The sequence below is a fragment of the Plasmodium cynomolgi genome, chromosome 11 (genome assembly GCF_000321355.1).
Source record: "Plasmodium cynomolgi strain B DNA, chromosome 11, whole genome shotgun sequence".
NCBI lineage: Eukaryota > Apicomplexa > Aconoidasida > Haemosporida > Plasmodiidae > Plasmodium > Plasmodium cynomolgi.
The window spans coordinates 1,122,628-1,138,551 of NC_020404.1; the positions used below are offsets into that span (position 1 = coordinate 1,122,628).

General features: G+C 44.3%; 4 protein-coding genes across 4 annotated transcripts; 3 read left to right on the forward strand and 1 right to left on the reverse strand.

Moving 5' to 3' along the window:
* Window positions 1–258: 258 nt before the first annotated feature.
* PCYB_113450 (hypothetical protein) lies at window positions 259–1,589 on the forward strand (the record flags this gene model as incomplete). Its single annotated transcript, XM_004223224.1, has 3 exons — window positions 259–520; window positions 784–1,251; window positions 1,450–1,589. The coding sequence occupies 3 exons, from the start codon at window positions 259–261 to the stop codon at window positions 1,587–1,589; spliced, it is 870 nt and encodes a 289-aa protein (XP_004223272.1).
* Window positions 1,590–1,928: 339 nt separating this feature from the next.
* PCYB_113460 (ferredoxin--NADP reductase) lies at window positions 1,929–3,498 on the reverse strand (the record flags this gene model as incomplete). Its single annotated transcript, XM_004223225.1, has 2 exons — window positions 1,929–2,827; window positions 3,399–3,498. The coding sequence occupies 2 exons, from the start codon at window positions 3,496–3,498 to the stop codon at window positions 1,929–1,931; spliced, it is 999 nt and encodes a 332-aa protein (XP_004223273.1).
* Window positions 3,499–5,881: 2,383 nt separating this feature from the next.
* Window positions 5,882–8,545, forward strand: PCYB_113470 (hypothetical protein; the record flags this gene model as incomplete). The annotated part of the gene is made up of 7 exons (XM_004223226.1): window positions 5,882–6,064; window positions 6,289–6,442; window positions 6,792–6,835; window positions 7,034–7,439; window positions 7,703–7,778; window positions 7,949–8,007; window positions 8,169–8,545. The coding sequence occupies 7 exons, from the start codon at window positions 5,882–5,884 to the stop codon at window positions 8,543–8,545; spliced, it is 1,299 nt and encodes a 432-aa protein (XP_004223274.1).
* A 3,870-nt stretch (window positions 8,546–12,415) lies between these two features.
* Window positions 12,416–13,945, forward strand: PCYB_113480 (chorismate synthase; the record flags this gene model as incomplete). Its single annotated transcript, XM_004223227.1, has 2 exons — window positions 12,416–13,016; window positions 13,338–13,945. 2 exons carry the CDS (start codon window positions 12,416–12,418, stop codon window positions 13,943–13,945), a joined length of 1,209 nt encoding a protein of 402 aa, XP_004223275.1.
* Window positions 13,946–15,924: the final 1,979 nt, after the last annotated feature.

Below are 15,924 nucleotides of genomic sequence, written 5' to 3' on the forward strand. Positions count from 1 at the left end.
TTACACAAATGAGAAGATAAAAGCTGGTATGTTTTAAAGACCACCCATTTTGTTGGTCAAAAAAAAATTGTGCGTAATTTTGAAGTAGTGTGTTTACCCCCTGTTCTGTAGCTTGACTGTTCTTCTGTGCGTTCGCTTGGGGTATGCGTCATCTCGCAAGTGTGTACGTGTGCTTGTACACATGGCTGTAGGTATTTTCCCCCATTTAGAGGCCCACTTTCGCATATCCTGTGTGTGCCCCTCCCCCCTTGTCTCGTTATGGCCACACTGCCCAGCTGGGTCATCACCATACTTTTGCTGTTCTATTTGCACAATAAAATAGTTACTCTGAATTGCCTAAAGTGTGCAGATGATCACAAGTGCAAAAACGACTGTTACATTTTGGATGATGATAAACAGTTATGCTTGTGCAATGCTGATGAGAAGGGGGTGCATTGCACGGAGAAATGGAATATGTGCGAGAAGGACTGTAACATTCGCGGGATGGACCAACCATGCTCTATTGCCTTATGCAGACGGGGTTCGCTTTGCAGAGAGGAGCGCACACGTGGATTTGCGAGCAGAACGGGGGTCACTCCCAGCTGCGATAGTTCACCATTGGCCGTTCACCATTGGCTGCTGACCACTGACTGCTCACCATTGATTGTTGCTGCCCACTGCACGCACAACGTCCATTTCGCCATTTTGCCATTTCCCCATTTCGCCATTTTGCCATTTCCCCATTTCGCCATTTCCCCATTTTGCCATTTCCCCATTTCGCGTTGCCCCCGTTTCCCTTCCCAGGAAAGTGCATACCGATTGACAAGAAGCCCTATTACACATGCGAGTGCGGAGACTTCTACACGGGGAAGAACTGCGAAATTGAAAACAATCCGTGTTCATCGGCAGAAACGAATCCTTGCCTGAACGGTACATGTCTTTTTATCGCTAAACTGAACAGAGTTATTTGCAAGTGTCACAATGGATGGACTCAAAAGGATAAGCAAAGTTCTTCCATGCTTAATTGGGGGACAGAAACTGTCGAGGTGCCTCCCCCCTGCGATGGTAAGTGCAGACGTGCCGAGGTGCAAACGTGCAGAAGTGCAGGAATGTCAATGAGAAGCCTCTCCCCTGCACGTATACCCCTCCGCGTGTACTCGCGCGGGTTGGCATTGCTTTTGGCATGCTGCGCAATTTCACCCTTCCCCTTTTTGCACTTCGCAGTACAAATCACGAGGGGGCTCAGCAAGTACGTGGTTTACCACACACCGGGTTAGCCTCCGCGCGCTGCAGTGTTGCGGACTGCTGCCAGTTACTCCACACTAATGCTAGCTATCGATAGCTAGCGATAAATATATAGCACTACCGATAGCCAGCGATAAATGTAGATCACTACCGATAGCCAGCGATAAATATAGATCACTACCGCTTACTTACTACTGATGCCCACCCCTTCCCCCCAAACTGCAGCGGCGTACGCCATGTGGTGGCTAATTTACGTGATCAGCGTCCTGGTGTTATTCCTCTGCTGCTGCAACGTGTGCTTCGACTTCTTCTCCAGCTCCGTGTTGAGTTTTTTTACGTTATTCGGCCAGAAGAAAAAGGACTGACCAAGGCGTGGGCAGCGGAAATGAAAACCGGGTGCCGTAAAAAAAAACCGGGCAGCAGGTATGCATTTACGCGGACGTGCTTATCCTTATGCTTGCGCTTATCCTTATGCTTGTGCTGGTGCACTTGTTCTTGCTCACCTGTGCACATCCCAAACGAGTGACATTTTTTTTTTAGACCCCTTTACAGCGTCCACAAAAAAAAAGGAAAAAAAGACAATGCACCCCATAGGGCAAGGGGCAGGACGGACCTCATACTGCTAACCAGCTGTCATGTTAAGAAGTATATATATACTCCCCTTCTCGTCACAAACCCAACACTGCTTTTTTTTTTAAGCCGACTTAGTAAACCTCAACGTGAACGCGCTTCCTCTTCTCGGCATCCCATACTTGGTTTTCCCCCTTGAGGATATCCATAATTTTAGCCCTTATGGATTTATGGCCACAAATGTAAAGCTCGCATTTGAGATTATTGAAAAGACGCAAGAAATTTTCCCTCTTTCTGTATATTTCGTCCTGCACATGATGGGAACTACCATCCAAATTTTTATTACAGGAAAAGACATACTCGACATGGAAGTTATTCGGGTACATCTTCACAAAATGTTCAAGTTCATGAATATACAGAATGGAGTCTTCATTGTACACTCCATAGTAGAGAAAAATCTGCCCATTATAGGTTGGTTTCTTTTGTGGGAGTGTACCTTGTTGATTTCCCCAAATTTTTTTTAAGAAAGCTATGTAAGGAGAGATGCCCGTTCCTGTTGCAATTAAAATTAAATTTGTATTTTCTTCAAGCACATTATTTGGAAGAAGAAAGCTTCCGTGTGCTCCCGTTAAATATATGTTATCATTTTTTTTTAACCCTTTTATGTAACCTGAACAGTATCCATACTGCAGATGAGTGTATCCATTTTTTTCTTCCTGGTAGGTATGTATTCTGATGGCAACGGAGAGATTGTCCGAGTTACTCGACGATATGGAATAAAGCCTTGCGCATTTTTCCCCCCCTTTTTTCCCCTTCTCCTGAGGGTTATTTTGATCATCTTCTTGTACCATCTCCTCATAGTAAGGAATCACCCCGCATGAGTGCCCTTCCAAATAATTGAACATCCCCCCATGGTCTATCTCCAGATTGTACACTTCATGCACGGCATTTTGTCTTACCAGCTTTACCTTGTCTATTACTTTACATCTTAATGGGTTCTTAATTGTATACACATTTGTGTAGCTATTTCTTTCTGTGTTGGTGCATTGTAGAAGGGGGTTCCTCCTTTTCTTGCATAAAGTAGAGGCACTCTTTACGAAGAATGATTTTTTAATTTCATAATTTTTTTTTTCCCATGCTGGACATGTGTTAACCTTGTGCGACGTTACCCCCACGCCGATGGCCACTAGCAGTAGTAGGAGTGTCGCTGGCAGTTTCATTTAAGGGGCTATTTTTTTTTTCTATATCGCTCTCTGAAGTGTGGCGCGGCGGTGTGGCGCGGCGGTGTGACGCGGCGGTGTGGTGTTGTTTAGGCGGTGTGACGCGGCGGTGTGGTGTTGTTTAGGCGGTGTGGTGTTGTTTAGGCGGTGTGACGCGGCGGTGTGGTGTTGTTTAGGCGGTGATGTTTGCGCGGTGTTGTTTGCGCGGTGTTGTTTACGCGGTGTTGTTTACGCGGTGTTGCTTATGCTGCTGTTCCTTACGCCGCTGTTCCTTACGCCGCTGTTCCTTACGTCGGTGTGCCCCTCGGCATTCACAATGTTGTGCATCGCCCCCCTTTTTACCCCTCACCTCCTCGGCTCACATTTCTGCACCGCTTGTTTAACCCCTCTTCACTGCATATACCGCGTAAAACGTGAACATGTATGGGCTCGTTATGAAGGGTGAAACGCCGGTCAAACTATTGCTGATGAGAGATTGCCTCATGGGGGTGCATATTTCCACGGGGAGCGGAACTCGCTCCGGTTGCTAACGTTTGACAGAAGTATCTGCGTCATGCAGGAAGAAGCAGCCCCTTTCATCCGCGTTGCATCCTCAAAAATGGTTTACTCCTTATCGAGTGGTGGTAAAAATGGCGCTGACAGGGCTATTAAAAAAAAAAAAAGGATGTGACAACAGATCGGTGTTGCGGTTAGATTATTCTTTGTTTTGTAAAAGAGAAAAGGAGAGGAGGAATGTCGTCATTGCTTTTACTAGCGTACTTCCTTAAGTGAACGTAGTGTGTGTGCCCTATACTTTCCAAAAATGGATTGCACTAATGGAGGGTACTATAACTCAGTTGTTTTCCTCTTCTGATTTTTTTTTTTTTTTTCTTCTCGAATGCTTCACCCATTGTGCTCTCCTCCCTCCAGGACGTATTCGCCGTATTTTTTTCAGTTCCTCTATCAGGTAAAAAAAAAAAAATTCACCAAATCGATTTTAGTAACAGGATTTACATTGCCATGGGTGAAATGCCACACGTTTCACAGTCGTGTTTATCTGCCGCTTCCACTTGGGAGGCACAGCACATTGGGAATGTTCTCCCGTGCGTGTATTAGTACATTTATATGTGCATGTATATATGCAAATATGCGTACCCACTTTCCCTCGCGACACAAAAGGCGGATAAATAGGTATTTTTTATTTATGTAGATATATTTTTTACCTCCGCCCTACGTGTGAGGATAAGCTGTGGCCAATCGTAAGCGTGAATCCCTAACCCTATACTTACGCGCGAGGACGTACGTACGTGCGGTTTGTATGTATACCTTTGCGGGGTTTTAAAAAAAAAAAAAAGGCACATCGTGTACCACATGCTTGTGGTGGGGGGACTTCGAAAAAAAAAAAAAAAAAAATGTCATAAAACGGAAAGCCAATATAGCAATGTAGTAGCAAATGTGGCAATGTAGCAGTATAGCAGTGTAGTAATACGACGCAGCAGTTAAAAAAAAATGTACGTGCTTCGTCAAAAACAATAAGCAACCAGTTTGCCATCAGGAAGAGCAAAACAAGCATCAGAGATGAAAAGGAAAGGCAAAGCAGCCACCTAGTGACAGCTTAAAAGAAGAAAAGAAAAAAAAAAAACAGCGCAACAATCATCTGAGGCGAATTACGTGAACTGAGCGAACAGAGCCGAAGGAGAAGCATATTAACCAGTTGCGGGTTTATGGCAGCCCGGTAGGTGACCGCATTTGTGCTTCATTTCTGTGCCCAGCGTAGTGAAGTGAATTGAACTAAACTGAACTGAGGCGAAGCGTTCGTTTGTTCGTTTGTTCGTTTGTTCGCTTGTTCGCTTGATCGTTTGTTCGTTTTATCGTTTGTTTTTTTTCTTTTTTTCTTTTTTCTCTTCGAAATACAGCATTGCAAAGGGGTTGGTAAAAAATGCCGTGCGTTTTACCGCAGTAACCAACCTCAGGAAAACTGTCGTATGTTCATTTAAATACAAAATATTGAATTGAATGGTACGTCCTGAGGGGGTGATTTCCCGTCAGTATATCTTTTTTTCCAAAGAGGAGAAAACTGAAGCTACGTGAGTAGAAGGAAGGAGAAGTGGACTATGTCCTTCGCGTGACTCTTTGCACAGCGAATTCGCTGCCAACACGGGAACCCTAAACGTATTATGAGTGTATACACTCCGATGTACATGCAAAAACGGTTGGGAGTCTGCACAGAAGAGCGATGTTTTCCTTCATATGTGCCCTCCTCCCCAAAAAAATTAACGTAAAATCATTTGTGTGAATACATCATTTTTGGATCCATTTTTTCTGTGAAAAACGGGATTGTCAAAAACGTGGAGTGGAAGGATTTCCCAAGACTGTATGCACGGAGAGACACAGGAGGAAGGACAAGAACTGGTTGCCCCAGCGTTTTCCAATTTGGGAAGCCTCCTCCAAGCACCAGCGCTAAAATGAGAACAAACGTCTCTACGGCTGAGTGAATAGAAGCAACACTAAGTGAATAGAAGCAACACTGAGTGAATAGAAGCAACACTAAGTGAATAGAAGCAACACTGAGTGAGTAGAAGCAACACTGAGTGAGTAGAAGCGACACTGAGTGAGTAGAAGCGACACTGAGTGAGTAGAAGCGACATTGGGTGAGCAAGTTAGCCTAGAGAAGGAGCCCCCTTTGTGCACACATTCAGACCCGACGTGCACGTATTATACACATAAACGTACGCATACGCCTGTAGTATATATATGCATATATATTATTCCTATATAGACATCCAACAGGTGCACAAGTCCGTGGTGAGGAGGACCCTTGCGAGACCACACAGTAAATAGAATCAGCAAACGATAACCCCCTTTTTTGTCCAAGAGCCAAAGTAACAATGATGTTGGGCAGTAAAGACGAGGAGAAAAAGTACCAAAATATTATTACGGATAAATTAAGGGAACTACTAGGTGAATATGAAGTGGATATATTAACTGAGTACGTTTGGCACATGGCTGGGAATGCCAAAAGTAGTCGAGAGTTTATATGCAATGAATTGAAGGATTTTCTGGGAGACCACGTAATTATTGCATATCCAATATGTTTGGAGGCCTATTTTGGGGGTGCCCCTATTGCGGGGAGGATCTATCCCTCCGAGGTGGCATTGTCATATCTCCAAATAGGGCTCTCCCCCCCCCTGTTTTCTGTAGTGTGTGGGACATACTTTAGCATATCATAATGAACTCCATTTGGTACTCTTCGCCTACTTACCCACTTTTTTTTTTTTTTTTCCCCTCTACGTAGACCACCGTCTTTGTGAACTGGCTAATGAAGCTCATGGGTGATATAAAAAAACCATTAAAGAGTGACAGCTCCCCGAAGAATGAGAAGTCGTATAAATCCGAGAGTGCCAAGGATAGGCTTCACGGCGAGGCTTCTCGGTCCAACAGGAGCAGAGGTAAGTCTCATTTAGTGAGTGCCTAAATGGAGTGCCTCCCCGACCCCGCATTGGTGTACACGCCTTATGGGTTAACTGTATGGGTTATCCGTATGGGTTATCCTTATGGGTTATCCTTATGGGTTATCCTTATGGGTTATCCGTATGGGTTATCCTTATGGGTTATCCTTATGGGTTATCCTTATGGGTTATCCTTATGGGTTATCCTTATGGGTTATCCGTATGGGTTATCCTTATGGGTTATCCGTATGGGTTATCCTTATGGGTTATCCTTATGGGTTAACCGCATGTGCGCCTACTTCTGATCCCCCCGCAAAATGTATACCTTCCGTGCCCCTCCCCTTTGTAGAATCCAAATCAAGACATTCCGTTACTCAAGGAAGGAGAGCGAAGGTTCGTGACGCGTCCTTATCCACGCCTTCCATTGGGGCGGCTGCGATGTGGAAAAATGGGACTACACTTTTTAGAGGATAGGAAAAAAAAAAAAAAAAAAAAAAAAATATTTCAAAATTTGCAGTGCTGTTGTGCCCTGCCTCCATTCTGCATGCGTTTTATTTTGCGAAACATGTTGCCCACTTTTCCGCTTCACAGGAACACCAAAGGGATTACGAGTCTAGTAGGAGAGACACGTCCATTACAAGGAGACGATCCAGAAGTTACAGAAGCAGAAGTAGAAGCAGCAGGTACTCGCTGAACGATGCAGATTCGTTTAACAGAAGGAGAAGCAAAAAAAGACAAAGAGGAGGAATAGGTACAAGATCGGTATCATCCAGCGTGAACGCGAGAAAATTTCACTACGATAGTAACCAACCTAGACCCAAGAGAGGTGACAAAGAAATGGATCGAATGAAAGGAAGGGATGATATTAAGTACAGAAGGGTTGGCAGAAGTGGCAGTCACTCGATGGCCCCGAGTAGAGTGATCTACGTGGAAAAGGAGGAAGAGAAAAAACTGAGGAAGGTTGAAGCACTGCAGGACGGTGCTCACAAAAGGAATGGTAACCGAGAGATTCCCACAGCGCGCGTTAACACATGCACATGCATACCTGTTCAGTGTTCAACAATGATCTCTCCTTGAGGAGGGGGGATAGACCACTTCGACATTGGCGTGCCGAGGGAGCCCTTTCGCAAAAGACCACCTCGTTAACATAAACGTTTGCGTTAAAGGCTGCGTCAGTGTCTTCTAAGCCATTGTCTTCATCAGTTTCTACGCCAACGCGAGTGTTCATTTTTTTTTTTTCCCCTCCATTTCGAAACGCAGATTTGGAAGGCAGAAGAATGAGCGACAGCGCGGATGAGTACAACTCCAGCGAAAAGAAGAATAAGGCCGTTCTAAAGTAACCACAACTTTGAGAGGGCAAAAAAAAAAAAAAAGTTGCATGTGATTCTTCTTCACCCCATGTTGCGTGCAGGAATAGCTGCCCCCGTTTGGGGCCATATACACATTTGTAATAATTTCCCCAACACATTTTTATTTTTTTGCCACCTTGTTTGCCCCTTTTTGTAGACCCAATCCTCAGTTCGGAGGAGATAAACCGATTCCGTTATTGCAGCCATCCGCGACGAGTAAGTGAATTTGGGGACGCAGAACAGATGGGGCGATAGTACTCGAGATAGTGGCCCCCGACGATCCATGTGACACCATCGAGTATGCATATCTCTTTACAACATCACTTCACTTCCCATACATCTGTTTTCTCCCTCCATTCCCCCCTCACCCACTGTAGGCATGGCGAATCACGATATGCCCAACTACCACATGAACTACCCATACGAAAACGTCGGTGTGCAGCCGAGTTACGAGAAAGGAATGAACCCTACAGGGGGGAATTACCATCCAGGAAATTACATGTTAAGTCAGCAGAAGCTTGTTGATAATAACACCATCAGTGGTAACACCTTTATGCCGCCCACTATGCTCAATAATAGCTTCGTTAATAATAGGCACCCGAACAGTGGCCTGCATCACCCCAATCGAATGCACTTTAATGCGCACATAAATAAAAAAGGCCCTCCTCCCCCAGCAAATTATGTGAACCCTAATAGGTATGCAAACAGTGTAGATAAAAGGGGCAACAAATTTTATCCCCCCTTTTTTACTTAACGATGTGATGGATGGATTCCTGTGTGCTTGGGGGCACCCCCATTTGCAAAAAAAAAAAAAAATATACCTATCCTCTGCAATTTACTCTCCTTCCCACCCCCCATTTCCGAAAACAGCACCCTGAATCCAAGGAATAATCAACACAGCATGTTTTTCATGAATAGCATGACGAAGAATAATTATAATGATAAGTTGACGAAGCCAACTCCACCTCCTCCTTCGTATAATCCCCCCCTACCGGTGTACACGCCGCCAACCTTTACATCGCCAACCTTTACACCGTCAACCTTTACACCGTCAACCTTTACACCTCCTACGTTCACACCCCCTTTGAATACAAAACAGAAGCATTTTAATATACATCATATGACGACGGAGAGAAGGATGCCTATGAAAGGTCAACCACCTCATGGGTCCCATCCGTCAAATCATGCTTCTTTCATATCGCAACAGAATGTGCAGTTTGATAGGGCCAAAAATGACCCTGCTGCTGTGAAGGAAGATGGTCAGCAATTAGCTGTAGCGCAGCAAGGGGCAGGGTCAGCAGAAGCGGGTGCAGCAGAAGTAGGGGCAGCAGAAGTAGGGGCAGCAGAAGTAGGGGCAGCAGAAGCAGGGGTTCACAGGGTTGGCGACATCAGCGCGAATTCGAGTGGGTTAATGAATGCAGGTAAGTGTCCCAGAAAAAGGGGAAATTCCTCGCGAGATGAACTCTTTTTTAAAGCCCGACTTCTTCACGAATGTGTGTAGAATTCGTTTTCTTCGTATCTTTTCTTTCCATTGCTTATATGTTCCTCCGCTTATGACCCCTCTATGTGCAGATGCGCCCCAGGGACCCAACCCAGACGACCCAGCGGATGTCAAGAACACCGTTGCAAAGGTGAGAAGAGTGCAAATTGTTTGCCACCACCCGCGTGCGTTTTTGCAATCCGCTTGGATTACGCAGCAAATATAAGCTATCCTTCCGCGGCTCTTTCCGCCTTCCCTTCCGCGGCTCTTTCCGCCTTCCCTTCCGCGGTTCTTTCTGCCTTCCCTTCTGCCCGCCCTCATTTCTTTCCTTTCAATGCCTCCCATCTGAACAGATTCCGAAGAAGTGCCTCTACCTGCCGAACTGTCAATATGGAGACAAGTGTCGTTACATTCACCCCGTGGAAAACGTAAGATGGACCCTCCGATTATTTGCGAGGATGCTAGTTCTTCATCCCCGCCGATATAAATCGCCACCTTGACGTTCACCATTAGCGACATTGTCATCTCCGCACACTTCATTTTTTTTTTCCCCTCTCGCTTTCCCCCTCCTAGTGCCGCAACTGGCCTTACTGCGCCTTCGGATCGGAGTGTATCTACATCCATCCCAATGTGCCCTGTAAATTTGGTAAGCAAAATGGAGCTATTGGAGTATCGCCACACGGGAAAGAAGTCCACATGTGGATAGTATTGCTCCAAGGGAGAGCCATGCATGCCGTTTTTCCCTCGTTTTGACGTTTCTTTCCTTCACTTCCCCCCCTTAGGTTTGTACTGCGCGAACTACTACTGCAACTATTCGCATGACCACGTGGACACAGCGGTAAGAATAGAGTTTATGTGCATAGCTAATTACGCTTCCCGTTTGGCCATCCCGTTGGCCATCCGTTTGGTCATCCCGTTGGTCATCCGCTTGGCCATCCCGTTGGTCATCCCTTTTGGCCCCACCACATGTGACATCATGCCATTCCCTCCTGCTTTCTTCTAGAATTTGCCCGAAGTTGGCATGAACGGATATTTCCTGAACAAAAAATTAATAAATAACAACGACAAAGGGAATAACAGCGGCGCCAATTTTGATGATAAGGTAGCCCAGATTTCCATCAGCATGCCGAAGACCCCACCAGAAATGAAGAAGGACAACAGAGCAAAAAATGGTTATAATGAAAATGAGTACTTGCAGAATATGCTGAATGTAGAGGGGCAAGAATTGAATCAGGAGAATATAGGGGAAGCAGCTGGAGAGCAGATCATGGGAGAGGAACAGGGGGTTGACCTCGCAAATGAAGGGGCGAAGGATTGTGGCCCAATTGATAATGCGGGAGGAGAATCTCATGGGCATCAACTCGCTGAAGACCCATGTGCTAATTCGACAAATGAAAAGGGAACCCTCGATTACAACTGTTTCGACATTGTAGTTAACCCGGACGGTGTAGCCGGGGCAGGAGCAGGCGCGGAAGCCGTATTTGCCGCATCCGCAGGAGAGGGGGAACAGGAAGAAGGGGCCATAAACCCACCGGAGGATAATTAAAAATTGTAACGATTGCGCTTCTTCTCTTTTTGTGTTCCTCGCAGTTTGCAACACGCGTGGTGTTTTTCGTTTGTCGTGTGTCTTTCGGGAGAGACATCCGCGTTGCGCATCATACGTATTATTTTTTTTTACCCCATAATTCTTAGCCGAAAAAAAAAAAGAAGAAAAAGAAAAAAAAAAAACTTCTCTCTTTCATGTACCACATGTGCAATTTTTTTTTTTTTTTTTCCTCTTTTTAATTATCCCACCTCATCATCGTCACTATCTTGACTTCAGCTTTTCTCTTCTGCCCCCCCCCCATTTATTACCAGCTTTTAATCGTCCCCTACGTACATAGTGAATTTTATGAGTCATGAATTATGAATCATGAGTCATGAGTTATGAATTAAGAGTTATGCGTTATGTGTGAATATATACATATACACGTATGCATAAAAATTTCTTTTCCCTTTTTCCTTATCCCTTTTTCCTTTTTTTTCTTTTTTCTTTTGCCGATTAATTTTGCAATGTTGTATTGTATTATGTTGTACTATTGTGTTTTTTTTTTTTTTCACTTTTTTCAAAGTTCACAAATTTTAATTTATTCCAACAATGAACACAACTCTCGTAAAAATTAAGCAACCCGTAAAACAGTTTTCTTTTTTTGGTCCTATTGAAAAATAAAATGCGGAGAGGCAGACCTCTGCAATGGGAAGGTGAGAGGGAATACGTTCATGTCACGCGTTGTACATTGTGCATGTGCATGAGGAGGTAGAAGTTGAGGATTTATTTTATTTCTGTGAGTTGATAATTCTTCCTGGTGAGGGTTATCTTTCTGTCCCATCGATCCAAAGCACCATGCAGGAGCGTTTTTGAATTCGCCTTGCAGGAATGCCCTTGAAAAGTAAAAAAAAAAAAGCATATGCCTACGTAGATATGTATATATATGTATACCTTATGTGCACCTGAGTACGACGCCCGTTCTACACTTTTTTGGCCCTCCGCCCCGCTGGGATTAACTAACTTAAGTCGGGCCTCCCCCCCCACGTGCACGCACCACGACGAGTCGATGAACGCACGGGGAAGAAACCCCCCTTTAGGAGCATTTGTCACTCTGTCATTTTGTCACTCTGTCATTTTGTCACTCTGTCATTTTGTCACTTTGCCATTTTGCCACTTTGTCATTTTGCCACTTTGTCATTTTGTCACTTCGTCATTTTGCCACTTTGCATTTTACACAAAATTGGTATTTCCAGGGAGAAAAATAGGGAGCACTAAATGGAGAAAAACGCAGTTAAAAAAAAAACATAAAAGAAGAACGAAAAAGGGAGAAACCTTTTATCGGCATCTTATCTCCATCTCGACCACCATTACGGAAAGATGGCATCTCGATTTGAGGCTTCCATTTTGCATGTACAATTGGTAGTTTCTACATCTCCCCATGTGCAGCGGATCATCGCACACATGTGTGGTAACGGAGTTTGATTCTCCCACACGTTTTTTAAAAGGGGTATACCTTTTCTGCATATCTCTCCCGCCACAGGTAACCTCTCCTGTGGTGAGTGACACATGCCTATCCCACCACACCGCTATCCCGCTATCCCGCTATCCCCCGCAACATGAGCACGTATGGGACCCTGCTGAAGGTCACTTCGTTCGGGGAGAGCCACGGAAAAGCAATCGGGTGCGTGATAGATGGGTTCCTGCCAAACATAGAAATAAATTTTGACTTGATACAAAAACAACTAAATAGGAGAAGACCAAATCAGTCGAAGCTAACGAGTAACCGAAATGAACAGGACAAATTAGTTGTCCTTTCCGGTTTTGATGAAAATAAAACTTTGGGAACTCCAATCACTTTTTTAATTAATAATGAAGATATAAAAAAAGAAAATTATTCCTCATTCATAGATATTCCAAGACCAGGGCATGGAGATTACACATATTTTAAAAAATATAATGTTAAAAATAAAAGTGGGAGTAGTCGTTTTTCTGGCAGAGAAACAGCTACCCGTGTGGCAGCTGGTGCTTGTATAGAGCAGTGGTTGCACAATTTTTACCATTGCACCATCGTTTGTTATGTCCATTCTGTTGGGAATATAAGGCTACCTGAGCACATCATCAAAAATTTCGAACGCAACCCCCCCTCGAGGGATTTAGTCGACACGTATGGGACTGTCAAGTACGACCAGAGGAGAGGTACATTCATCGACTTCTTCGGTAATGTGTACAACGCTGATGGGGAGTTCCTGCGTGGGGGAGGAGTTACCTCTGGGGGGGGCGCTCCCACCGATGGCGCTCTCGCAAAGACGCATGAACGCTTGAGCAACCCAGGTGAGTGCACCCTGCTGCAAACGAGGTGCCCGCACCCATTTACGGCAGTCCAAATATGTTCATACATTTTAAAATTAAAAGAAGCGGGGGATAGCGTAGGGGGAGTAGCCACGTGCATTGTACATAACGTACCAATAGGCATTGGAGAACCTATCTTTGAAAAAATGGAAGCAGAATTAGGCAAAATTATTCTTTCCATACCAGCAGTGAAGGGCATCGAATTTGGTAGTGGATTCGACGGGACGTACATGCTCGGGTCGGATCATAACGATTTGTTTAGCACGTTGGATGCATCAGAGGAGGGGCCTTATCAGAAGGGGTGTACTCTCACGGATACGATTCACAGCAAAAGGGGAGAAATGACACCAGGGGGGAGTCACTCAGAGGAGGATACTTTTTTCGAAAAAGATGACTGCCATCGATCGGACCATCCCTCCAATCGATCCCACCCCCGAGTCGACGAATCGACGCGAGATACTTCTTCTCCTAGTGGCGAAAAACTGCTAATCACAACGAGTAACAACTGCGGAGGCATCTTAGCAGGAATTACAACAGGGAATAATATTGTCTTTAGATCGGCCATAAAGCCAGTATCTTCCATACAAATAGAAAAGGAAACGTGTAATTTTTTTGGACAAAGGTGCAAACTGAAAGTAACAGGAATGCATGACTGCTGCATTTTGCCGAGACTTCCCCCCATTATTGAAGCCTCCACTAGTATTGTAATTGGAGATATGATACTTCGGCAAGTGGCTAAGTATGGCCATAGCAAGCTTCCCTCTGTGGGGTACCTCTCCCGTTCGAAGAAGGAGTAACACGGAGAGAAGTGTGCTTATGCATGCGAAAAAAAGGAAAAAACAAAGGGGGAGCCTTTCCTTCTCTCCTGCGTGCACTCGCACGTTAGCGCATTTGTGCCCATTTATGCCCATTTATGCCCATTTGTGCCCATTTATCCCATTTGTGCCCATTTATCCCATTTGTGCCCATTTATCCCATTTGTGCCCATTTATCCCAGTTATGCCCATTTGTGCCAATTTATTTTGCCATTCCCTTTTTTGTAAAAAAGTCGCAAATGGAAACAAATTTATGGCCCATGGGCAGTCTTATTCAAACCGCACTGATTTGCGAACCATCGGAGTGGCATAATGTAGGGATGGCGTGAGAAAAAAAAAATAATAAAATAAAATAGCAAAATCTACACCGCACATCGAGGGAAATAATGTTGCATGCTTTGGAAGGAGACTGTACAAATTTGAAAAGGAGGTTTAATTCGGGTAAGCCGTCAAGCCGCCAAGCCGCGTGTGTGCTTTTTTTATTTTTCCCCTTACAACACTTTTACCGCATTTTATCATACAGCACGCTATCACATGTCGATTATTCCTTTTTTTTTTTTTTTTTCCTCTTCGTGTGCAACAAGTGATGGGACGGATTCCCCCTTCTTTTCACGCATTCCCCTCGCTTTTCTCTTTTTTTTCTGTCGAAAATTTCGAAGTCTTCCCCTCTCATGACGAAATATGACTTGCAAAAACAGTTAAGCCAATTTGTTTGCTCCCTTGTGTAACTAAGACGTTTTGTTGATACTGTTGTTCAAAAAAAAAGGAAAAAAAAAAAAAAAATTATTATTCTTTTGAAAGACGAAATAAGGGTGAATGCTCCACAGAATAATGCGCACATGTCGAACCGTTATTTAGCCCAATTCGTCACTGTATGTAGCCCATCTGGAAAGACATTTCGGGGGAGCAAACCAACATTCAAAATGCACGTGATGGTAAAAAAGGCATCACAATGGTGAACCGCTACATTTGTGTGAACGAACACAAGTTTAATTTTCTGCCAAATGGGGTAAACACAGGTTAGCAGACTGAAGTGAGGGGGAGGTGATATGCCTGCGGGTATATGTTTGCATGTGAGGATAGTCATTCGGTGGATGCGCAGGTGCCGCCTTGCGCAGGTATTTGTCGTCATATGAGTCGTGTGCGACGTTGTATGTGGTATATGTGCCGTCATAAGCCGCGCATGTGCATTTATACGCCGCTTATCTCTCAGTGTACACCGCTTATATACCGCTTACATGCCGCTTACACGCGGAACATTTGCTCACCACAGCGGGAAAAACACGAGTGCACACTAAGATGTATACCAACGAGTAGAAAATAAAAAAAAACGCTTTCCCCTTGCACGGCAAACACGCATTTTGAGGAAACACCGCGCATGCGAATAAATACTAATAAGAGGGACATAGTCTATAAAAAAAAGGCACACATTCGAGGGGGGAGGAATAGGCACGCAAAAAACACCAAAAGGACGTGTGAAAAAGAAAAAAAAATGTTTAATAGAATATATCCTTATGGAAAATCCTGTGTGAAAGGTCATTTTCGAAAGAATACCGATGCAGCCAATATCAGATGGGTTGACAATTCCCATAGAGAAAATGCAAAACAAATTAAAAAAAAAAAATAACACCAACGAAAAGCTAACAACATAGCTAAAATAGGAAAAGAAACTCCGTTTTTTTCAAAGGATTATACGAATCGTCTTAGGCAGAAAAATGCGCAAGAGTGTGCAATTGTTTCATACCGTTATTGGTCCAAATTGCTACGCAAAGGTGAGTCAGCAAGGAAAATTGGTCGAGCACAAAATGCGACGCACGGTTTTCCAAATGTGGGATGTTAACATGTGAGGAGTATTCAGCACAACGCATGTGTATCTGCACATTTGGATTTTCCCATTTGGATTTTCCCATTTGGATTTTCCCATTTGGGTTTTCCCATTTGGATTTTCCCATTTGGATTTC